The sequence below is a fragment of the Podarcis tiliguerta genome (assembly GCF_965153285.1).
Source record: "Podarcis tiliguerta genome assembly, chromosome: 4".
Classification (NCBI taxonomy): Eukaryota; Metazoa; Chordata; class Lepidosauria; order Squamata; family Lacertidae; genus Podarcis; species Podarcis tiliguerta.
Window position 1 is genome coordinate 58,936,277 of NC_139537.1, and position 26,373 is coordinate 58,962,649.

Here is a 26,373-nt window from a genome sequence, read left to right on the forward strand (position 1 = left end):
ATTATTAATTGATGCAGTTTAAATGTTAAGAGTTACACACTGATGGCATCATGTTTTCCTCCTCTCTATTCAACTATGTTATTAGCCTTTCTTATAAACAGAAATTTTATTATAAATATCTTATAAAAGAAATTCTAAACCACAGAGCCTCTTGGGCTTGCCAATCAGAAGGTTGGTGGTTCGAATCCCCACAATGGGGTGAGCTCCCGTTGTTCGGTCCCAGCTCCTGCCCACCTAGCAGTTCGAAAGCACGTCAAAGTGCAAGTAAATAATAGGTACCACTCCAGCAGGAAGGTAAATGGCGTTTCCGTGCGCTGCTCTGGTTTTGCCAGAAGTTGCTTAGTCATGCTGGTCACACGGCTCGGAAAAACTGTCTGCGGACAAACGTTGGCTCCCTTGGCTAGTAAAGCAAGATGAGTGCCGCAACCCCAGAGTCGTCCGTGACTGGACTTAACGGTCAGGGGTCCCTTTATAAAAAGAAATAATGCCTTATGTAGACAAAGTTAGTGTATGTCTGACCTATGCAAACAGATCTTTAGAGGGAAAAAATGCAGATGTCTATATAGTTTTTGTCTTGTTTTAACTTTTAAAACTGCAAAGAATAGCTGAAAGCTTAAACATTATAGAATGATCTCTGCACTTGCTGCAAAACTGAAGGTTGGTGCTAAAAGTGGGAATTTCTACTGAGAATCTGATGATTGCTGTCCTTAAGGAATTTTCTTTCTCATAAACTGTACAGTCCCATCCACATTCCCTTTAGCATGCTGCTCAAAGCAAATTCATAGTAGCTGCAGCTGTTTTCCACAGCTGCTGTGCTAACTCAAAACAGATGTCAAAGCTAGAGGTCTGACATGGTGGAAATATAGTATTAAATACCACCTTAGTGGTTTATTAAAGCCTGCAAGATAATATAGGTCACAGAGTAAATTGCTTTCACACTACACTTGTGGACAAACTGCCAAGTCTGATGGGAGTTTTGTATGTATTTGATTGAGATCTTGTTCATTTTAGCAAAAGAATGACAATGAAATGTAATGTAAGCTGAACAATTGAATTTTTGACTAAGCTGTGAGGAATGTTTAAAAGAAATGGTGGTATCCAGTGCTTTTTTTAAAAAAAAAAAATGTTTACAGGTACTCTCATTTTCCTACTCACATTGAAATACTGCCCCACAATGAGGCCAAACTTAGATTCACAAAATGTTTAGGGGTTATGCGTACCCCTGCATCCCCTCAAGAAAAAAAGCACTGGTAGTATCCTTAGAACAAAGTAGCTACTTCTTAGCCCCATTCCCAAGGAAATTAATGCTACTGGAGTTGTGTAGAAATCAATGGGGCTTAAGTGAGTCCTAACTAATGTAATAGGCATGACTAATGAGGATGTTGGCATATTCATGAGGATTTGGGGGGATCCTTCATGTTAGCAGTGTCTCAGACAATGTCTCCATATTAATTGTGAAAAATAATTTGTGTTATTCTTCTTGACTGTTACATCTATCCTATATGCTCTCCATATGTCAAGAGTAGAGTGACTATTGAAATGGTGATGACTTATTCAGCTGTGATTATTTCTAGCCTGCTTCACTATTTTATTTAATTATTTCATTTTTATGATGGTTGTGACAAGTAGTATGTGTGCATTTGATTTGGCTTTAATACGTTTTGTTTTTAATGTTATGTATTTTCCTGCTGGAAACATTTAGTAAAGAGCTATTTAATTTATTCATAAAATTTATAATCAAAATGATTCAAATGGAAGATTGCTTATAAATTCCATCTGTACCACAGTTTCTGGTCAAACTGCAATGACAGGGCAATTTAACCGAACAAAGAAAATTGCTAAGTGGAAATTAGGGCTGTGCAATTTATTGATACATAACTGAAAACCAGTTTAAAGCCCAGATTGCAATAACCGTTTCATTATTTTTGACCTTGCAATACATCACAAATACCCACTCAATGTCCACTGGGGTGCAAGCAGTTGCTGAAGTCCTTGCCTGCTGTCTATCGGAGTACTGCAAAAAACATTTTACTGTCAAATAAAGGGCTGCTAGCCAGCTCTAAAGCAGCTCTGCACCCTGCAGTCCAGGGAAGAAGGAAAATGGAGTAGAATTGAAAAGGTAAAGGTAAAGGACCCCTGACAGTTAGGTCCAGTCACGGACTCTGGGGTTGCAGAGCTCATCTCACTTTATTGGCCGAGGGAGCTGGCGTACAGCTTCCGGGTCATGTGGCCAGCATGACTAAGCCGCTTCTGGCGAACCAGAGCAGCGCATGGAAACGCCGTTTACCTTCCCGCCGGGGCAGTACCTATTTATCTACTTGCACTTTGACGTGCTTTCAAACTGCTAGGTGGGCAGGAGCTGGGACCGAACAACAGGAACTCACCCCGTTGCGGGGATTTGAACTGCCAATAGTCAAGCCCTAGGCTCAGTGGTTTAGACCACATCACCACCCACTTCCCTTGCAGTAGAATTAAGTAGAGCCAATTATAATCTGCTTTCTCTGTAGGCAGAGGGAGGTTGCTGGTTTCCTCCTGGGATCCTTATGTTTGTTCTGTTGGGCTACGTATCTCCCTCTATCTCTCTCACCAAGCCCTTGTTGTGTTTCTCTCTCCACCTCCCTCCTCTGCCTTTTCTTTTTTCCTCTCCCTCCCTCTCTCTTGCAAGCCTTCTCCACCCATCCCGCCCCCTGGTTCCTTTTGTGCCACAATGAGGTGGGGTTGTTGGCTAGGCAGTTGCAATGGAAGTTGCCCCAAGAGGGAACTGGAGAGGAGGAAGGAAGAAGCCAACACCCTCCTCAATGGAGGAAACTGTGGGTGTGCATCCAGTTCACCAGACCTTTCAGAGGGAGGTGGGGCGCGCACAATCAGCTGCATTTCCTGGCTGGGTTGGAACCTTGGCACACTGTTCCTCATGCCAAAGCCTCTGTGCTGTGATCTTGTCTCTTGCTCCCCGCCCCCCTGCCCACCACTTGTTGATCTTCTATTCTTTAGTTGCAATTGGAAATCTGCTTCTAGGAACAAACTGGATTTGGGAGGAGTCAGCATCTGAGTAGCCCCACTGGACTTCTTTGGAACTCTCTCTCTCTCTTTTTGCTGCTATTTCTGTTATGTTTTTGGTACATTCCTGGAGAGTTTTTAAAAGTTTGAGGGGTTTTTTCTTCCAAAGAAAATGCAAGGAAGGAGAGCAGTGCTCTTGGCTAGGGCTGGGCAATGTATCACCCAGTTTGAAGTTCACATCCAAGAATTCAGCGCTCAGCTGCTTCTCTCTCCACACCTTATTTCCTCCTTCCTCCTTATTTCAGACATTGTGATATATTGGTATATGGTGATGTATCACGATGTTGAAAACCAGATACAGTGGAACCTTGGTTGTCAAACGTAATCCGTTCTAGAAGATCATTCGACTTCCATTCGGCAAATTCCTTTTTAAAAATGGAGAAACGCACCTCGGAAGCTGTTTGACTCTGAGGCGCATTTGAAAATGGAAGCATTCATTTCTGGGTTGTCGGCATTTGGCTTCTGAATTGTTCCGCTTCCGAAGCGGTCGACAACCAAGGTTCCACTGCATTGCCCAGCCTTAGTGGAAAGATATAGAGAAATTTGTCTGTCTACTTCATTGAATCACCTCTCCCCTTCCTTTACAAGAAATACTATACAATATTAATGGCTCAACGAACTAACGGTGTGTGAAATGTTTTCAGCTAAGATCACATTCTTTGTGCATCTTATTCTCAGTCTTAATTTGGTATTGAAAAAGTTTTATTGTTTTTCGGTATGTAACAGTGCTAAGGTGGATCACTCTTAATAATAAATCAAATACTATCACAGGTTCTTCTGTGGGTAATAAAATATTTTAGAGCAAAGGATGATGACTAATCAACACATACTGAGCAAATCTATTATTTTTCTTCCAGTAAATTTATTATCTCAGGCTCTCTGCATTTTAATCAGAAGATATGGATTTTTATTACTTTACATTGATGACCTACAAGGGACATTTTATGCATTTTTATGCACTGTAGTCTTTTGGCTTATCTAAAAAACAATGCTCTGAATTCAGCTCCAGAATAAACACTGAAGTATTTCTGTATTTGTGTTTTTCCCTTTTTCTTTCTGATACCAAACTACTTCTGTTACTAAAGGAAGAAATGCCTCTGGAAAGCCAGTGAGAGAGGTTAGTGTGTCTGATGCCTACTGCAATAGCTTCTTGTTGGCTGCATCCTCTTTTCTTGTCTGGCGTTTGTGGCGCAGCATGTGTGTTGCTAGGTACATTTAACAGTTGTGGTCTAATATGCAATGCCTCTCAACATTCAGTTGACGTCAGAATTGGAAGGAATGCTTTTTCTCTGTTAGGCCCTTCCAAAGGACATTTACTTGGCAAAGGGAATAAAGATGAAAATGGTGCCATAAAATCTTTATGGTTCGTAAGGTGTGAAGTTATCATCTGGCTTTAGATTAAAGTCTGAGACCATCTTAACTTCTTGGCTACAATACAGGTTACAAATATTGTATTTATAGGAAAAGAAGTGGTTGTGATATATAAGCGATATAAAGTATTCCTTTGGTTTGCAAGTTCAGCATTACACCAAACAGAATGTCGATAACATCCACTATGCTGTTTAAGGCAGTACAAGATATGGAAACCAATGTGAACAAAATCCTGCATTTTCATGTGGGAGAGACAGATTTAAATGCAGTTCAGCTACGCACTCTGCTGAGTGGCATTGGGCAACCCCTTTATCTCATTTTGAATCCCACAACTGTAATTACTTCACAGGTTGGTTATAAGAATATATGGAGCTAAAGTTAATGGTTTTAATGATACAAAGACACAGAAAAAGTTTGTATGCTCTGGGATTGAGGAGCAGAGAGAATGATAAACAGATTTTTTCACTTTCTATAAAGTACAACTGAACTGAAAATAGTTCATTTATTATCTTAAAAGCATTTTCAGAAGCATTTGAATGTTAAACTGTTATCCAAACAATGTATGTGGTGGAAGATGAACAGCCTTACAAAAAGACTTCAACATTCAGAAATTCACTTGCAACTATAGTTGTCTTGAATCTACGCTAGACAAATATGAAGCCAATTTCTCTTGTATAGGAAGCTAGCATTTTAAAATTTGTTCCCATTTAGGTAGGTGTTTATTTATTTGCCACATTTGTACCCTATACTCTTCAGCCCAAAATGCCTCCAGAGCAGCTTACATACAACCAAAACAAGACAATCTCTACCTCCAGGCTTGCACTCTAAAAAATTACAGTACTCAAGCAAAAGGGGACAGGGAGGGAAAAGGAAAATCAAAACTTGGGCACCAACCATCTTATAATGACCAGCCGTCACAGTTCAGGGTCAGGAGATGCCTGATGAAGCTTGCCTCTCCCATCTAATGCTGAAGCTGTGGTCTGAAACATCTGGAGGACACCTGCTTGGCAAAGTGTGCTGCATGCAGTGCACAGCTGTGTCTGATGGCAGTCATTCCATCAACTGGGAAACCCATAATGATTAAGCTGCCATCCACAATATTATCTGTGAGGAGGTGGGGCAAAATGTAACTTAACTGCCACATTACAAATTTGGGGAAGAGAGGGGGTCCTCTAATGATACACAACTGTTGGCCAGCCCCAGATTAAGATACCAACACTGAGGGCTCCCTCAAAGCAAGTACAAGAAAGACAGTGCCCTCCCATGACCAGGGAGGCAGCTATACGGCAAATTACTGTTACCACCCAGAAGTGATACCTTTACTTTGATGTTCTGCTGTATATAAGCATATAAACATGTCACATTTCTTCTGTTTAAACAAAAAGGTTTTTTAAAATAACTCTGATCTTGTGCAGTTACTTTTTTTAAAACAAAACAAAATATTTTTTGTGCTTTCAGTGCCTTATATATGTATTGGGGATGGGGAAACAACATCTTTCACACACTCTGAGAACTTATTACAGGCAGCTCCCAGTTTAGTCACATCTTAATGACGTGCAATCACGTGCACACACACACTACCAAACTTAGAAGTAGCCCCAAAACATCATGGAAACGTCACAAAAAGGGACAGAGCAGACTTACACATAGAACTCCCACACAAAACAATCACCTTCCATGCAAACATTCCTGAATGCTAAGAACATTATCAGTGGCTCTTCTCTAGTTACCAGCATCTCTACAGGTAAATCACATAGTGACAAGGGTCCTTTATGGTTAAATCTGCCAGGTACAAAATATGTTTATGGTTAAGTCTGCCAGGTACAAAATTTGTTTTCTTTTCAGAGCTGGAAAAAGATCTGATTTGTCCAAAGCTCTTTATAGTTCAGTTTTATTTTGTTTAAATGCTAACATGTTACCTGCATATGTCATAATTGCTTGATTGTTTTTGCTTTATTATTGCTTTATTTCTGTTGCATTAAATCTTTGTTTTCAGACCCTTTGAGAAAGTAAAGATTCCATCCCAAATTCTAACTCATTCAAGATGTGACTATGTCTGAACATGACCCATCTCAAAGAGCTGCAAGCAGAACACTGCAGAAGGATATCATAGCCCGTCCTGAATGTTGGGAACAGAAGGACAGCACAAAAGAGTGCTGCTCTTCTTGTGTTGCCCATTTAGCAGTAAACCAGTAGAACAAAAGCATTCTTAGAAAAAGAGAGGATTTCTGTTGGCCTTGTAGTCATTCCCATTTTGGGCAGGAAACCAGGCTTGGAAGAACTGGAGAGATACACACTGATTAAAGAAAATATTTGCATGTACACTCTGACTTGCTGTACACCCACCCATTTTATGCCTGTGATGACTTGCATATTATCAAGATACATTTTTGTTAGGAGTAGATTCAGAGAAGTTACAACCTAGCTAAAAAGCAAACATTCCATCAAATGGGATTTCTTAACAACATAAATCATGAAAAGAGTATTACTGCAGTGTAGCTAACAATAGCTAACGTAACCTGGCACATCCAGCTTTTCTTGCCCCCTTGATAATAGAGTTCATGCAACTAGCTTCCTTTCATTAGCAACAGTATTTTAAAAGATTCAGTGAATTTATGTAGGTTGGTTTAACTCTTCAATTTGGTCTCCAATGGAGGTTTCGTCCAGGACCTTACTCTCATTAACATCAATTAGCACTTTGGCAAGTTCCCTAGTCAAGCTGCTTGGGTTGATTATGATTGATCAGGTTAGCTGTTATTCACTTTAATTGATTCATTTGCAACCACTTGTGTAGCAAAGTCTTCCACATGCACATTTAATTTTGCAGTTTTTGCCAAGGGTTTTCATGCATGTGCCTTTGAAATTGATTTGCTATGTCTGTCATTTAAGAATTTAGTGTGGTGCTGGCTAAAAAGCTCTGCAGGTTTCACACAGCTTTGCTAGTGGTTCTGCAAATATATATATATATGTATATGACTAATAATTGACAATTGTCCTTGCATGGAAGTGTGTATCATTTTATATCAAGGTACCTAACTCACTTTTCTTTTAAGAAGTATGTGTGGCAATCTTCAAAAGCAGTTGCAGTACACCAAGGACAGCTTCATCTGTAAAATCTTTTTCTTTGTTTTACAGGCCACAATGTAGGCAGCCTTTTCCACATGGCAGATGACTTGGGCCGAGCAATGGAAACGTTAGTGACCATGATGACCGACAACAAGGTGTTAGAATAGCAAGATGTGTTTTACAACTTCAGGCGTACCCGCATGGTTTTTATAATATTCATATGACAAAAGGATTAGACTGTAAGAGTTTACATGAAAACAAATTATATTTTTGTGAAGGGTAGTGGTACTATACTGTAGATTTCAGTAGTTTCTTAAGTCTGTTATTGTTTTGTTAACAATGGCAGGTTTTACACGTCTATGCAATTGTACAAAAAAATTATAAGAAAACTACATGTAAAATCTTGATAGCTAAATAACTTGCCATTTCTTTATATGGAACGCATTTTGGGTTGTTTAAAAAAAATTTATAACCGTTATAAAGAAAGATTGTAAACAAAGTGTGCTTTATAAAAAAAAAAAGTTTATATAAATCCCTATAAAAAAACAAAAAAAGAGGCAGTGCATTTGTTTAGCATCATTTGAGCTCTGTAATTGTATCAGACATAATTCATGTTCTGTGTTCTTTTCCTTAAGAATCAAAGAGAGAATTTCTGAAACACCAAAACTATTAACATACATTTCTCATTGTTTTGCGTCTGACTAGCACTGGCTTAAAAAATAATATTGTCCTGAACTTCCAGTAGAGGTAGCTTTTCTACCTCCTTCCAAGTAGAAATTAAGTCTTACAGGAATTTATCCAGCTAGTTGGCAATAATATGAAAGAGCACATTACATGACAAATGCTATCTTCAGAGCTTGCAACAATAAAAAAGACAAATTGAATCAGTATTCTCTGCTCCTGCTGTTTCCTCCACTTCTATGAACCCGAATGTTGTTAGTAAACACAAAATAGGAATTGCCTCACCGGATTATACCTTTGGACTTTATCATCCGGTATTCTGCCTCTGACACTGGCCAGCACCTTAATGCTTCAAAGCAGAAGTCTTGATTTGCTTTTATACCCTGCGATGCCACCTTTAGTGATATACCCTGCATCTTTGTGGGTTGTTTTTTTGTTTTTGTTTTTGAGGAGTGTCTGTGTTAAGGACTTGAATACAGATAGTGACCGACCTGTGATCTGCTTCCATCCTGAAAGTTTGATTACTCATATTATTAATATTTAATTTTAATTGTTATAGTAGCAGTATTTTTAAGCATTGAGAATTGCCTAGTCTCTTAAAAACAAAATGGTCACTAGAGATCTGCCTTGCAGCAAATTCCAAGGAGCCACAACATTTCAATTAAACAGGAAATAGCATGGAGCAATTATATCAGCTTCAGTTCTATCAACAGTTAAAAGTAGCCACACTGCTTCATGGGAGACTGGTCATCCAAGACAATAGCCGGTAATTTTGTTCCTCCCTAGGTCTTTCTACAAATAATACCGCACAATTAACAATGACTCAGGAGAGGGATAACAGAAAATAGATGTTACATAACAGCTCCTCAGGTTTACTACTATAAAATTTTGAGGTGCTGTTAACAAAAGCTTTACCATTTCATTCCCTTCCCTTCCGCCAGCCTTTAATTCCATTGTCTGAAAATAGAATTTCATCAATCTAATCTACATTAATACTTTGCAAGAGTAAAATCTGTTACCTCTTCTTGTACGAAGTGTAATTAAACTTGGGGGAAAATATTTTATTTTTAATGCTAGTTAACATTAAACATGGGTAGTCATGTTATTTCTACCTCACTTTGGTTTTGTGGTGTTCCTGAGAATTATATACAGAAGATATTACATCATCACCACTTGTCCATTGTGTGAACAGGTCTTATCATCTTAACAACAAGAAGTTTAAAAATGTAATAACTTGCAAAAGAAGCCCCAAACGTATATTTTCAAACTATTTTAAAAGAAATTTGAATGCAATCTATCCTAGTGTGAGCACAGTGCCCACACACTGAGGTCTAAGAGCCCTGTTGCTACCAGTCTCCCTCAACCATGATTGTGAATGGAAGTTTGTCGGCACCAAGCTCTCCATCTTGCCCAGGGATATGTTTTTCCAAAAGGATGCATGCTGAGGGGAGGGGCCATTACCTCATGAGCAGGCACTTGACCCATACTAGTCTGGATTGTACCATTATTCATCAATAAGCATCCTGCATATTCTCATAGGAAAGTGCAGAATCTATGGGGTGGGGTTTGTTCATTTATGCCTTTAAGTTGAAAGTTCTCTTTAAACATTTGGAAACTAATAAAGAGTGCACGGTTGTTTTCATCAGGGTTTTCATTTTTTCCCCTTCATAGACATTAGTTTTGAAGTGAGTCTGTCAAAAGTATTTAAAGACTTTAAGAGCTTTATTGCTGCTTTTTAAGCATTTCTTTGGGAATATTTCATGTTCCTTATATCCACAAACTATTAAACTGTAATACATTTATCAGTGTAACTGACTAACTAACTAACTATCATTTGGCATGTTATACCATTGTTATCCAGTACTGGTTTATTACTTTGGTATCATAATCTATTGTGTTCTAACATCTACACTGTAACATTTACTAATTATTTTTATAAACTTCAGTTTTACTGCATTTTTCACAACATATCAAATTTCACCAAATATATGCCTTACTTAATTGTATTATATACTGCTTTACTGTGTATATCAATAAAGCACGCAATTATGTTATAAAAATAAGTGTGGGGCATTTTTACTGATTGTCCAGCATTTAACTTGTGGCTCTTTTTCCCAGTTAGACTGGCTTTATAGATTTCAGCTGGGCAGAATGCCACCTTATCCATTCTTGAATTCACGTCTTTCTACAGTGCAATTAAATACCCTGCAGTTAAAGGCTTTGTGGCTAAAAGCCAAACGGTAGTGCCTAGGAGGGGAGGGGTTAAGGGTGCTTTGATGTCTTTTCCTTTTTCTTTTTCACAACAGTTGGTTTATAAGCTAAGGATATAAACCTCATATCAGAAAGCTATTTAATGAAAACTTCCTGGTTTGGATGTAAACAAGATTCAGTTCAAGCCATGAATACTTTCCTTCTGTGAAGCACTCCTTAAAATTCATATCACTAGAACTGCTTCTGCTTTCATCCATCTCTCCTCATAATTTTCACCTCTCAAGCAGACATTCTTGAAAGTTTACATACAGGTGTTGCTGCATTCTCAGACAAGACATATTTCAGCTCCTTTTCAAACAAACTCAAGGATGGCTTTGCTTAGCACTTGATTACGAGAAACTGGGAGCAACTTTTCCCCTCCTTGGGGTTGGAACACTAAAGATCACACATTGAAAATAGCCCAACTATCATTTTTTCAAAAATTCCTTCACAGTAAGGTAATCCAAAGGCCACAAGCAAGAATATACTCCTGCTCAATTTATTTATAAATTGGAACAATGTGAGCAATTAAAAAAATGGATTTTGTTCTGAAGGTTGCTCAGAACTGTGTTGATAGTAGAGTTTAGACACATATAGAGTGAAATAACAAGTGCTAGCCCTGTTCTCAACTAATGCACAGTGGCCACATTCCTTCTATTTGTGCATACAGCACAAATAGGAGCTCTACATCAGTTTGTATACACAGAATATAAGTATTTAAAACAAATAAAACAATCTGACAGCAACTCTTAGAGGTCTCAAGCAGAGGCTTTTTACAGCACCTGCTGTATGAATATAATAATACAAGAACCACTCTTCAACATCAGACTAAAGTTCCATATCTAGTCCCCCTGTCCTCACAATGGCTAGCCACAAGCCTATGTTTAAAACAGGGCACAAAAGCACTAGTACTTTCCTCTTTGTGATTCTCGGCAACTGTTAGTCCTCAATCTAATCTGAGTAAAGATTCCAGGAGTGAACCGGGGCCCTCTGAAAGCAATGCTCTATCACTGAGCTACGATCCCTGCCATTGCATTTTTTTAGAGCCCTCTTCTCCCTGCTGCCATGGGCTTGTGCAGCATTTGGACATGAGCCCCCACACAGTCAAAGCAAGAATGAAGCCCTAGATGCCCCTAAACTAACAAGATTGATAATGCAATTACTTTGCCATTGTGAACAGTAACAAAAATATTTGTTGACTCACACTCCATATACATCTGCATCTGGTTTTACAATGTCTCTGTTGCACTGAGCAGATTTAAGAATCACTGTGCGATACATATTATCAAAAAGAAACATTGCTTCAATCGGCTGCACATATACGCACACATGAAGTATCATACATCTGAATATCTTAAAATAAACACTATGTACTAGTCTTCAAACAGTGATTCGTTGGTTATGCCACTACAGAAGGAGAAATACACATAATCCACACCAGGTATAGAGGAATGTGGTTTTTTTAAGTGATACATAAAAATGATTTAAGGAACAATAACAAGAAAACTAAGATTTCTAGTTTTGGTCCTTCTACCTTTTTAAAATGGAAGGGTGAATCTGTGACAAATGTCAGCATACGTTTCTGCAACTAGAAAAGCTATTCTGTTGGCATATGTGGATAAAGTATTTTTTGACACAGCATATAGTTATACTGTGAAATTCCCTAACACAAGGCATTGTGGTGGGCATCGACTTGGAGTACAGAATGTCTTTAAAAGGAAATTAGGCGAATTCATGAAGAATACAACTATCAATGGCTACAGGCCACAATGGGTACGTTCTACCTCCACTAACAGAGGCACTATTCCTCTGAATACCAGGTGCTGGGTATCATAAGCAAAGAGGGTTCTGCAGCCCTCGGCTTCTGCTTGAAGGCTTCCCACAGGCATCTAGCTGGTTACTGTGAGACCAGGATATTGGACCAGATACTGACAGGGTTCCACTTATAGGTATGATAGCTTTTCATAACCTATGCTTTTCTGTTGGATAAATGCTTTAAAAATATTAAAAGTAGCAAAACCAAATAAATGGTACCCAAAATATATTTATTGCTTTAAGTCTTTTGTTATTGATTCTGGATATAGAATGCTGGCAGTCACAGCACATGCTAACAGACGAACATCCATACTGGCAACAAAATAGTCTGTAGGTGGACAAAATGCTTCCTTTTCATCGCTTCTATCAAGATGTTACAAGGTTTATACTTTGATTTTCCCATGGACACATTGGTGCAGATGACATGTAACAAACCCTTCCATTAATCTTGCATGCAAAAAAGAAAAAAGTTCTCATCAAAATGAGACAAAAGCTCTTTGTTTGGTGAATGAGGCACTGCCAAAGCAGACTGGAAGAGGAAAATCATTCCTAGAATGAGCTTTTGATTTTTTTAATAGCAAGGCAAGCTTTGTATGGTTGATCGTCATATTGTACCATATCATAATGATAAGATACATTATCCTTAAATCACTTAGCTTCAGACTAGGCCTTTGTGAGACCCAGCAACTTAAAAGATTCTGATGGGAGACCGGAAAGGAAGGTAACATTTGGATAACTGTTATTGGGAATCCTTATAAAACACCGATGGACCTCAGGGGGCAAAACTATGCTGGCTTTGGACCTCCATATCTTGGAAATGCAGGTATGTTTTAATTAAATTTATTGCTAAATGCTGAGTGGGCTTGGGAGGTTACTGGGAGTTTTTTGGGGTGGGGGTGGGCTTGAATTCACCAAATAAGGTATGAGGCTGCAAAGCAGAATTCCAATCATTAACAAAAGGAACACCATGAAAATAATAGAGCTAGTAGCAAACAAGCCTGGCCAGTGACAGTCTTAACCAAGTGGTCAGAGTAGCAGCAGATTCTTTATTACTTAGGAACAGAGAACAGCATAGCACTATCTAAGACCCATCTAAAAGTGTGGAAGAGCAACAGCTTTTTCAAGAAAAAGGGAGATGTGCAGCCACAATGAACAGTCGGAAGCTAGATAGGAAAATGTCCCATAGCCTAAACAATGAAGAGAAACATAAGAAGGATAAGGGCTGAATCTAGACATATATAATAAAACTGTGAAAATGCTTTTTTAAAAACATTAAAAAATATATACAGTGGTACGTCTGGTTGCGAATGCTTCTGGTTACGAGCTCTGCTAACCCGGAAGGAGCTGCTCCTGGTTGCAAACTTTGCCCCAGGATGCAAACAGAAATCATGCGCCAGGGGTGCGCGCACAGCGGGATACCCCATTAGCGAAAGCGCACCTCGGGATAAGAACGGTTTCAGCTTAAGGACGGACAGGTACTACTGTATTGAATTTCCCATTAGCTCACCATCGCCATCTTGTATAATGCACTTAAAACACACTTAAAACATTGTATTTGCAGCTGTATAGCTGAGTCCCAAGTTCTGAATGTGTATTTTAAGTGAAGCCACTGGGATCCACCAGTTTGTGCTAGTTACAAAATGACAGCTTAGAGCGAAAGAGAAGAGCCAGAGGGAGAAGGATAGGTAACAATATGGTGGGTTAAGGAAAGAGCTCAGTGGTTTAAGGGCAGAATGAGCAGAAAATATTTTGAATGGTTACAAGTTACCCCCCCCCCTTGCACTGTCATCTAAATATGATCAGCCTAATACAACACAAACCACAACATTCAGATGCAGTTATTGCTTTGCGCTTGTGTCACAAACACATAGCTCTTGCCGAAGTGGTAAACCTCTGTCTGGGCTACAGGAAACTGCTCACTGCTCCATTTCTCACTCCACTCAAACAAAATATCCTATACCCAAAAGGCTAGATGTCAGAAAGAATGTTCTCCTCTACATCTTATTTTCAATGTGAAGGGGATTTTTGTAGGGAGATGCATTCAATTATTTGAGTCCCCATGTGTTTTCTGAAGCAAAACAGCCCAAACACAAAACTTTGGAAAATCAAAGAGGATAAGCAATAGTTTGAGTGTGAGAAAGAGGCAGGAAGTGGCAACATCCTTGTCATCATGGATAGAATTAAAGTTCCACTGGGTCCAGAGGGACTGGGAGATATCTGTTAGCATTGCAACCTTAGTGAAATCCTCTAAGACAGGCTGTAACATGCAGCATTTAAAAAAAAATGTTTGTGATAAACAAAATGATCTTATTACTAATGCAATTATGGAGCTGCAGAAATCAGTTCACATATAAGTAAATAAATGTAAGTATAAGGGAGCAGATTTCAAACAACAATCTATTCTTAAACAACATTTAGCTTTCCATGTGCCTGCTAGCGGCATGGAAATTAGAAATCTTCTCCTGCTTTATCTTGTATTTCTGGATGGATTCTAGTTCCTACACATACTTCAAGGCAGAGTTATGGATTGATCTTAAAACCCTGTAAAATTGTATCCTAAGCTACACAGCTGGATAAATGTCAGACATTAACAACACTCTCTTCCTTGGAGAAAGTGGCTATCTTAATGGCTGTTTCCATGGGTACCAGAGAAGCAAATGATAATAATATCAAGACAGATAAAGCAGGAAAGGATAGCCTGTGATAACTCTATTTCAGGTTCCAATACAGCTTCAAATTAACTGCCATCAGTAATTCAGGGAAGAGATCATATGGTGTACAAGACTTAAAATACATCACAAAAAGTAGTCCTATTAAAACATGGCTGTTCTGAGCCATTTATTTGCACATGACATATATTCCCTTTTATAATGGCACAAACGAGGTTGTGGTATTTCTGAATTTGCTGTGTGACTGAACTGCACACATTTCTCCCAGGATGTTTGCTGACTTTATCTTTATATGTGTTTTTTAGCCTCCTGGCAAAAGCTCTTGGTTTCCCAGGGTTACAGATTACTTGCTCAGCTTTAACACACAGAGAAAAACAGAAATCATATTTCTTCCCAATTAGATTCCCTGTATGACAACAGAATGTGCCAGTGTCCACTGTGGCATTACAAGCTGGGGAAACCTCGTGAGTCAGAATAATGAACACAAAGAACTGACCTGCTTTGACTTTTGTTCCCAAAACAGAAGGATGACTGCAAGGAGAAAGAGATTGCTTAAAGGTGTGATGTCAATCTAATACACAATTTTCAACTGTTCAGAGGCACAAAGGTGTGCTTTGGACAAAACGAATGCGTATGTAGCACAGTGACTCTTTAAAACCATGCCCTGGAAAATTGACATTTCCACATCCACCAAGGTACAATCCCAGCATGCGTCCTTGACTAACACATGAAATAGGGTGGTTTGAGAGTAAGGATAAAATAGCTAATATTTGGATATTAACAACATCCTTTACGTAAGATTTTGTCTGTCATAGTCTCCTATGAACACTTGGGCAACTGGCACAATTAACAGGACTTCCTTGTTCCCTTTATACAGCATCTATTAAGATCACAAAAGAAAGAGTTATAGGAACAGCTGTTCTTTTGGGTTGAAAGGGGGAAAGAGAAAGAGAGAAAGGAGGCCCAAAGAAGAACTGGAATGGATTCTAACAGCAATGCTTCCTGCTGCAAGGTATACTGACTTACGGTGAAAAACATTAAGTTGACATAACCTCAGTTGGAACAAGGTGGAGAGGTGGCGAAGCAGCACCAACAATTTATTTAGAATACAAAGGTCATGCACACAAGACATAATCATTAATCTCACCAGCTCTTTTGGCTAGGGTTTCGCAAAATGCCCCTAAGCAAACTCAAGTCAAGAATGGTATAGCAGCAATATTATACCAGGTTTGGGGAATGAGATAGGACAACATTTCAATATTTGAGGTGGAGGAGAATTTCAAGAGAGAAGGACATGGTTCACAGGAAGGTTGATATATAGGAAATACTCAGGATTGTGTCATCTTAATATAAAGCAATTTAAGAGCCTTTGTTGTGGTTTCTTTTATTTATATCCCATAAAATCTAGAGCAAAAATAGCAAAAATAAGTCAAGCAAGTTGACACATGCACACACACACTTTTAAAGTAACAGGATTTGTGCCTTGGGACCATGGGTCACAGGTCCATTAATTTTGGGTGTAAACATATATAAACAATTATGCTGGGGCTTATAGGGGCTGCAGACCAAAATGTCATTTACAACATCTTCTAAAACACAATAAACCAGCAAAAATCAATGAAGATAGTTTACAACCATAACAACAAGGCAGGAGACTAGGAGCAGTCTTACATCTATTTCATAAATAAATATACCACACATCAAATAAGTCAGCTGATGTTTCAATTTGAACTACTGATATGCATCAACATTTTGTTGTGACACTCAGCCACGTTTTGCTGCGTTGTTTAGTGTTACTAACACCAAACAGCTAGTGCTATAGTGTGGAAGAATGGCAAGTTAGCTTCTTGGGGTAGGCACCTACTGGCATTTAAAACAGAAGATGTGTGCCACCTTGTGGTTAGCAATTATAATTAAAATGAGAAAATGGGTTTTTTGAAACTATAATGACAATCTGAGGCATTTTGTGCAATGCCATTGTGCATACAAAAGGGGCTCGTGCTTTCAAACACAAGGTCTTTCAAACTCAGTTATTGTCTATTAATCCAATGCCGTATAGGATGGGTGATGTTGTCCATGCTGTTTTGGAAATTTTAATTGGAATGAAGCTGAATCATAGGATAAAAGAGAGCATAAATTAGCAACTATTTATCATGTGGCAATTTGGCACTTCTTACATACAACTTGATAAGCTGTGAATGGCTAATACGGGGAAGCCTTACACTTGATATTACCCCAAATTTTTCACACACATGGCAGGAAAAACAATTTTAATCACACGTTCTTTAATTTACCGTATTTTTCGCCCTATAGGACGCACTTTTTCCCCTCCAAAAATGAAGGGGAAATGTGTGTGCATCCTATGGGGCGAATGCAGGCTTTCGCAGAAGCCTGGAGAGCGAGAGAGGTCGGTGCGCACCAACCCCTCTCGCTTTCCAGGCTTCGCGCAGCTCTCTGCAAGCCGTGGGAGCCCGCGCCGGGCTCCCGTGGCTTGTGGAGAGTTGCCTGTATGCTGAAGCCTGGGCGCGCTTAGCTCAGCGCGCCCAGACTTCGTGCAGCTCTCCGCAAGGCGCGGGAGCCCGGCGCTGGGCTCCCGCGGCTTGCGGAGAGTTGCCTGTTCTGGGGGCTGGGGTCGGGGGAAGCTCGGGCTTCCCCCGCCCCAGCCCCGCGCCTGGGGGGGAAATAATCCCCCCCCTTTATTTCCCCCCCAAAAAACTAGGTGCGCCTTATGGGACGGTGCGTCCTATAGGGCAAAAAATACGGTAAATGACCAAGTGAATCTGTGGCAATAAAACTTCCACTTGTCAAGTTGGTCATTTGTATTAGGCCTCTGTAACATCCTGCTAAGCAGTGGGGGGCATTTTTACCATATATCCAGAAAACTGAGGAAGTGGAGAAAAGATCAACAACTCACCAGTTACTGAGGAGATAAATATGGAAACTTTACTATAAATTGTAGCACATACCTACAGTATGTACGCCCTGAATTTCTGCATTAAAAAAGACACTCAATATGGCTAGCAAATTGCAGCAAACTTGGCAGGATGAGAAAAACAACACACTGGCCTGGTTCACATAAAACATTAAACAGTTGTTTAAAACAAGTGTGCCACTCAGGAGAGGAAGCAAGTCAGAGTCTGAGAAATTAATGCTTTAGTGGGCATAATCTGCAGTCAACAGCTAGAAGATCTGGTATCTGCTCTGCCTAGTTCCAACCCTGTCCAGGTAAACTGAGGGCAGATCTGCACCATCACACAGGCTGCTACCGCTGTTACTGCAACCACCATTCAAAATTGGTGAGATATCCATACTGAGAATGGGTTTGTTAGTCAGTCAGATATAGTGACAGTAATTGAACTTAGTAACAAAAGTGTTCCCTGAATAGTTGTTGCAGAGAGAGAGAAGCAGACCTACAAAAAGCACGAAAGGAATAAAAACCTAGAGTAGCCATTATTAGATAGATTTACAAGAGATTCCCTGTTCAAGTAAAGCCCTTTGTTGCATACCTTTCTATTTCCATCACTTGTAAAGTTTACAGTAGCTGGATTATCGCTCCACATAAACTGCCGTGTGTTATCATGCCACATATCCAAGGCTTACTTAAGATTAACATCTTTTTTTCTGGCAAGATTCCTGCACCTTTAACAGGAAAATGCCAAGTATAAATTCAGATAGTGAGGGTTTTCTTAGAATAGAGATGTACAAATGTAGTGATAGGAAGTTTTATCAGTCAAATTTCATTTTCTGTGTTTTAAGTGCAGAGAAGCTGGGCCACAAAGAGGATCGTAACCCTATGCATGACAACATCTATCAGTGGCTGAATCACACACAGAGAGACTTTTTAAAAGACTTTTTTAAAAATCCTGGCTTTTAAAAATAGGTCATGAAGATAGGTCATAAACCATGATAAAATAGTAAAAATACATAGATGCATGCCAAATAGTTCACATGTTGTCTTGGTTTGCAGAGACTCACTATGACACAGCTGGATAATCTGTTTTAAGAGGGATTATATTATGTGGTATTGTGCCTCCTCATTGACAAAAGCACAAGATGTTCTTTGGCTTTTGTACAAACCATAGTAGCGTCCTGATAAGAATGGCACAGAAGCCCAGAAACCTACAAAGGACACATTTTCCCCCAGCCACATGTAGAGTCATACCTTGGAAGTCGAATGGAATCCATTCCAGAAGTCCATTAGACTTCCAAAACATTCAGAAGCCGTGGAAGCCCTGTCAGACGTTCAGCTTCCAAAAATAGTTCACAAACCGGAACAGTCACTTCCGGGTTTGCGCCGTTTGAGAGCCAAAACATTCGAGAACTAAGCTGTTCAAAAACCAAGGTACAGCTATATAGTGTTTGTACACATGTCAAGTCTACTGAAGGCAAGTAAGTGGGGCCACTGGGAGTGAGTGATTCACTGATATGTTCACTGTACATGCCATATCACAACAGTACTGTCCTGCTGCTTCCTAAGATCAGGAGAGTGACTCTCTACGCCAACATAGTTGATGGCAAACTTAAGAGAACAAGCTTACAAAACTTGAGAGAGAGAATACCTTTAGCACTTGTTGACCACAAATAGAGTTTGTTAATTTGGTTTATTTTTATAGATATCGTTACATATTCTTCCAAGCATGGTCTGAAAATGTAGCTCTAAAAGATGTAATAAAAAAATAAAATGTTAAATTGTAAAAAGAAGTCATCATTTAGGAAATGATACTCTGTGCTCCATTTCCAGTTGAGAATCAATTTTACATTGTGCCCCTTATCTGCATTATGGTTGTTTCAGAATCCAGCATTCTTAACATATCTAAAGATAATCCATAATCCATTGTAATCAAGCTAATTAGCAAAATGACAGATGAATTCACCCACCTACTGTGTTGCTGTCTATGCCCTGAATAACCTGTCCTTTCTTCACACCTTTGTTCAAGACCTATCACACAGAACACCTTCCCTTAACCTTCCTGATTCTCCTCTCCTCATCCTCAGTATTCATTCATTGCCTAACCTGGTCCTCTCCCTGCTTCCCTATCTTGTCCTACTATAGCTTGTTATTCTATTACAGGTTGCAGATAAAGCTCCCCTCACCTAAAGCATACTTTTTTTGATTGGGAAAAAAATAACTGGGACATCACAAATATGCAAAAGACTCAACATCCAACTCATTATTTTTCATTGCCTTGGTTACATTCCTGAGACAGTAATTTAATAAAAGGGGGCAACAGGAATCATCAAGCAATCATTTCCACTATTAGTGGTAGGTTATTCATTATGCACACTCTCTTTTTGCAAGATCCTTAAATCAGCAAGGCTTCTTAATTAGGGACTTGAAAATTTTCATCTGCAATAACCAAGGACTTGACCTCTGAATTACCCAGTGACCATCAGCTTCAATCCAAGCCTCTACTCCCCACCCCCCTGCTTGGTGGGAATGAGCCACTTGATTATGAACAAGGTCAGATAGAAGAAAAGAAGCCATAACCCATTTTTAGCAAACATCAACACTGTCAGCATTTTTAAGTACAAAAAAAGTTGCATCTGCTTGGTTCAATAATTTATTGATAGAACAAGTGTTGCTAGAAAAGCAACTCCATCTTTAAATAACTGTCATAATAGGTAGTATCTTCCCAGGGTGCTGTTTCTTGCTGTTTCTGAGCTTTTATTATAACTGTGGCATTTCAGTATTGTTAAAATTCTTCAAAAGGATAAATGGGTACATGCGTGTGTTCAAAAGCAAGCACAATAAAAGCTTTATCAGGCAGCTATAAACAGCCCTTTCCAGTACCAAACACATACCATGTTTCCTTCCCATGCCCATTATGAAGAATGGGTGCAAATTTGAATTTTGTATAGCTTGCTTTACAAATCAGACAAACAATGGGGCACAATAAACATTTACCATATTCACTTTAAATAATATTGGACTGAACAGATTTCTAGCAAAGAATATGTATTTTAACGAAATATGTATCAGAAGACTCTTATTTTCCTTTATGTGGTACAGATGCAACTGTAAGGAGTTAAGGACTACAACTGAAGGCTAGCGTCTTCAAATGTATAGGCATTTAGACATTATATATATTTATATAATATATACTAAAGTGGGGAAATGTTGTCCCCATCTCCAAAAAGGTACAGGGCAGGGGAGAGGATGCAGCAACTACCGACCAGTCAGCTTAACATCAATATCGAGAAAGTTCCTAGAACAAATATTAAACAGCAGGTTTGTGAGCACTTAGAAAAGGTTGCTGTGATTACTGAGAGCCAACATGGGTTTCTAAAAAACAAGTCATGTCAGACTAATATTATTATTATTATTATTTTTTAAATAGAATTTGCAAGCTTGGTGGATCAGGGAAATGCTGAGGGTGTACTATATCTTGATTTCAGAAAGGCTTCTGACTAAGTCCCCCATGATATTCTTGTGGAGAAGCTGGTAAAATGTGGGCTAGATGATGTTACTGTGAGATGGATTTGTAGTTGGTGGACTGACCGAGCCCAGGTTCCTCATCATCTTTGAAAAAAGGGATAAGTGGAGTGCTACAGGGTCTTGTCCTGGGCACTGTGTTGCTCAACTTCTTTATAAATGACTTGGATGAAGGAATTGAGGGGATGCTTATCAAGGGAAGTAATAGTACCAACCTAGTATGCCTTGGTCACACCCACCTGGAGTACTGTGTCCAGTTTGGGGCACATTTCAAGAAGGATATTGACAAACCGGAACACGTGCAGAAGAAAGCAACCAAAATGATAAAAGGTTCTTGAAACCAAGCTTTATGAGGAATGGTTGAAGGATCTGGGTATTTTTAGCTTGAAACAGAGGAGACTGAGAGGAGATATGACAGTCATCTTAAAATATCGGAAGGGCTGTCACATGGGAGCTGGAGCAAGCTTGTTTTCTGCTGCTCCAGAGGGTAGGACCCAAACCAGTAGATCCAAATTACAAGAAAGGAGATCCAACTAAACCTTAGGAAGAACTTTCTGAACTTCATTGGAGGATTTTAAACAGAGGTTGGATGACCATCTGTCAAGAGGTATTTAGCTGTGATTTCTACATTGCAGGGGGCTGGACAAGATGACCCTTGGGATCCTTTCAACTACACAATTCTATGATTCTATAAGCAGAGGTGTAAGAACATTCTTGGCTTTATTCTGGAGTGTGCAGAGCAGCTACATCATCCAGTGACATTAGTGGGAAAGAAGTTATCCAGTGTTTATTAAAGGCACTTCTGTAAGCTATCCCAATTTAGGCTGACAGCTAATTTCAATGGACTCATGCTTAATGGACGTTATATATGTTGTGATGCATACATTAATCCAACGCAACAAGTCATACACTATGCTTTGCGCCCTCTCTCTCTCTCTCACACACACACACACCAATCTATACCTATATGCTATTACCTCAAAATGATGTGAAGGCTACAAAGCTTGCATGTATAAAGCTTGTCTGAGGTAGAATAATAACCTAGAGCCATTACTTGCTGGTGGTACTTCACAAACTCTGACTTTGACCTTCAAGAGCTAGAAAATACTTTCTGTCATTGCCGGGTCTGAGACATTAAATATTCATTAATTTTCTTTCGCCAAGGTGACAAGTCTGATATTGCAGGTTGTCTGTTGTGGTAACCAAGTTCGCAAGTTATCAAACATGGAGCCACCTCAAGCAGTAATTATCTTGTCAGAGATAGTTGTGTCTCTACATAGAATACACATTATCATAGTTATTTCAGTATACGTTGCCTTTCATCTTCGGTTACATTTCTCCAAAATCATGTACTTCCCAACACGAGCAAATCATATGTACCTGACCAAACATCTCCCAGCATTTATTTGATTCTCTTAGTCTTATGGCCTGACTTGAATAAGCCACTAAGTAGGCAGATACCGTAACTATTGCTAGGAGCAGGCACTGGAAGGGTTCAGCATCCAAGCAAAAGGATCACTAGTGCCTTGTTTCTGGGACACAATGGCCCTGTAAAGCCACTTAGCACAAGAAAAAACTTGAACTGCATAAGTGGGATGAAAAGCAAGGGGATAAGGAAACACCTATTCTGAGAGCCCAGAGGTGACCCGTGACCCATAGGCATAGCCCTTCAGGAAATGTGAACATTTACCCCTTTATTTCTTTATTTATATATACAGTTCACTAAAATACATTTTTGTATACATAAGACTGTTGTCTTGTTGCAATTTGCTTGGCTGCTGAAGGGCAATCACACCACCTCCAGTGCAAGGAACAGCCAGCAGACAAGCAAACAGCGCAGGTAGCAGGTGGCCCAGCTGAGCTGTTTAATAGAGGATGGGAGGTACTGTGAAGAGGCAAATCATGACAGTCTTCAGAAAGCCTGTGTTAAGTGTGTGCAATACATTAGGCACACATTCAGCACACAACAAAACAATACAGTAAAATGCAAATGCACACAGGCAGAGAGGGACAATTATATGGCGACTATATGCTACTTCCAGTTGCTGTGAACAACTGCAGGAGAGGTTCCCCCCCCCCCGCCGCCGCCACATCCTGCTTGTGGGCTTCCCAAAGGCATCTGTTTGACCACTGTCGAAAACAGAATGCTGAACCTAAATTAGGCATTTGGTCTGCTCCAGCAGGACTCTTCTTGTCCCACTGATTTTTGTGGAAGTTGTTGCTAGTCAAATGTCATTAGGGTCATGACTGTAAGATGTTTTCGTATGCAGTGTTAGCTAAGTCTGTGAACTTGCCCCCAACATAAGATATTTCATATCTATGACATTTTAATTCCACTGAGTCATTAAGATAAGGAAAAAGGGGCACATTTAGCCCTGTCCTATGATATGCTGAGCCCTCCGCATGTGGTGTGCCTTTGAGACCAGCACCTTAACAGGGATTAACAACTCTAGCATGCCATATTTCACAGCCAGCCAAGACAGCTTCATTTGTGCTAATGCCCCAAAGCAATTTTGCCACTGTGAACAACTGAATTACAAAACAAAACAAATTTACCGGAAAATACAGCTCTACCAGACATTTAGTGCACTGACCTATTACAGTAAAATAAGTGCTGGGAAAAGCTTCCCCTATTTAATAATTTCTGTGTGTCAGGTTGTGTGTTAAAAAACAAAGATTTGGGGCAGAGGATGGAGGATGGGATAATACTACCAGCAAAGAACATAGTGAATTCATAGTGGGGAGCAATGTTGACACTAGGTGCACAGCTGTTTTCAAAAAGCCAAAAGTATAACATACAGCTGTTGATGATGGAGGAGGGGAGGGGAGGAGCAGGGAACTGAATCCTCACAAACACCTAATCGCTGGATTTCAGCTAATTGGGAGACAGGGGGCATTACACACAGCAGCCCTGCCTCATTGGATTGGGGAAATCACACAGACAGCACTTGAGCAATTTCCAATTCTCATCCACCCATGGATACACATACAGAAGTCTGTGGCCACACAAATATAGCTGCTAGTTAGTTCAGTACAAGCGGATTTGCAGAATCTTATTTTTGTTCAATTAGGCTTACTGAAACCAATCTTCCAATAATACCCTTCTGAAAGCTGATGCAAGGCTGGACCTTCATTTCATTTTGTGCCCCTTTAAACATTAAAAGGAAGATGACATGAGCTTTCACTAGCACATACCTCCACATGTGGTGAGAATGCCCCAAAATCCAACTCTTCTGGACAGCTGTCATACAAGAAATAAGCAAAATAACTAAACAGATAGTAGACGTCACCCCAGAACTGACATTACTGAACATCTTCCAAGATCACAATGCCTAGTCACACTACAAAGAGCTCATAAGCCACCAACTCGCAGCAGCCAGACACTAGAGTGTCCTGTCAGGAATAAACATGGAAGACTGGTATCAAGTAGTATGGGAAAGAGCCTTGCTAGAAAAGCTAACCAATAGACAAACTGACACAGGGGCAAATAGAAGAGGATGCCTACACACCGGTATGGCTCCCCTTTATCACACATGCAGCCCACCAAGACAAAAACAAAAACCCACCGACAACATAGGATTCAATATGGCTAACTTAAACCAACAACCCCCCCCCCCCAGGCACAAACAAATCCCACTGCAGCCAACCAAAGACAATCAACCACACCCTAGGCCACCCCAACCTCTCTCAACACCAAGGAAACATAACAAGCAAATAGAAAGAGAATCTACCCAAGTGATGCTGACACAAAACCCCCACACATACACTAAGTAAAAGAACATAAGCTTTACCACCTCAGCACCCCTCTCTCCTGTCTCTCCCCTTTTCTTCCCAACCCTATACTGCATATAACACCAATGTCTCACAACAAATGTAACTGATCTGTAGAAAACACAACCTGAAGAAAGAGACAATGCATGTGCTCTTGTAAACGAGAAAAATATTTAATAAAAATTATTTTTAATATTAATAATAATAAAAATAATAAAAATATCATGGTTTAAATCCTCTGGTCCACTCCTCTAAGCACAATTAATTAATTGAACACCTAGTTAAACCTCAAAAAACTGAATTTTAGCTTTTCTCCCCTCCTGAGTATGGCCTTGGGCAAGTGACAACACACAGAAAGACGATCTAATTCCGCTACAGAGCCTGGACATCTTGCTTTGGACTCCGAGTGGGAAGATGACAACGTCCCATCAATGAAAGCTAAGCAGACCAAGCTGCCTAAAAGAAATGAAGCTGCAGCCACCCTCATGCTAACCAAATTGACAGCCCAGTTAGACAAACTCCACAAGGATCTTTGCCAGGATCTCACTACAGAATGGAAGGCAGCCATTACCCAGATGGAAAGAAGACTGGATCAAACTGATACTCAACTGCCAGCAGTAGCGAAACTGCAGATGAAGCCTTTGACATCTCGGCCAAATATGTTGTAAAAATCAGAAAGCTCACCTCTTACACAAGAGATAGCCAAGTCCCAATGTGAAGAAGAGGACAATAATCTGTGCTGCTTTAACCTCAAAGTACGCAATATGACTGAACCCCTGGAAGCAGATTTACTAACCTTTATAATTTCACGATTTGATCTTGTACTACTAAATATGAATCCTACTAAAACCGATATTGAAGTGGCACACAGGAGCAGCCAACACTTGCAATCAAACAACATAGTGGCCTGGGGACAAAAGAGGCCATTTTGAAAGAGCTACAAGAAGTTGACAGTTTGGAATGGGAGAGAAATCACATAATAATTTCACATTATTTGTGCCCTGCAACTTTAAAGTGGATAAAAGCATTCAAAATATATACTGAGAAGCTTTCAAAGGCAGGGGCTAAATACAGATGAGGGTATCCCTTCCAACATTGTTATAATTGACGGTATACAGCATAGAGCCTTCATGCATGCAGAGGTTCTCAACATCATGTATCTACTAGGCTTGCATGAAACTGACAAAGCGGGAAATGCAGATGATTCATCAGAAGATGAAGCTGATTTATGATGGCAGGAAAAGCGAGGATCCTCTAAAG

At 39.7% G+C, this 26,373-nt stretch overlaps 1 protein-coding gene and 1 long non-coding RNA gene across 31 annotated transcripts in view; one reads left to right on the forward strand and one right to left on the reverse strand.

The window, feature by feature from the left end:
• The window catches only part of DMD (dystrophin), a 984,302-nt gene extending 974,067 nt beyond the window's left edge, over positions 1 to 10,235 (forward strand). For 18 of the 29 annotated variants that reach the window (XM_083438913.1, XM_083438923.1, XM_083438924.1 and 15 more), the window contains one exon: positions 7,564 to 10,235. In XM_083438913.1, coding sequence (XP_083295039.1) covers positions 7,564 to 7,661 — 98 coding nt within the window. In that variant the 3' untranslated portion in view covers positions 7,662 to 10,235. Of the gene's footprint in view, positions 1 to 4,142; positions 4,175 to 7,563 lie in introns of all 29 variants that reach the window. The other 11 variants (XM_083438919.1, XM_083438935.1, XM_083438939.1 and 8 more) reach the window with 1 other exon arrangement.
• Positions 1 to 26,373, reverse strand: part of LOC310676793 — a 49,208-nt gene that overhangs the window by 15,145 nt on the left and 7,690 nt on the right. The gene's annotated exons all lie outside the window — the stretch shown is intronic.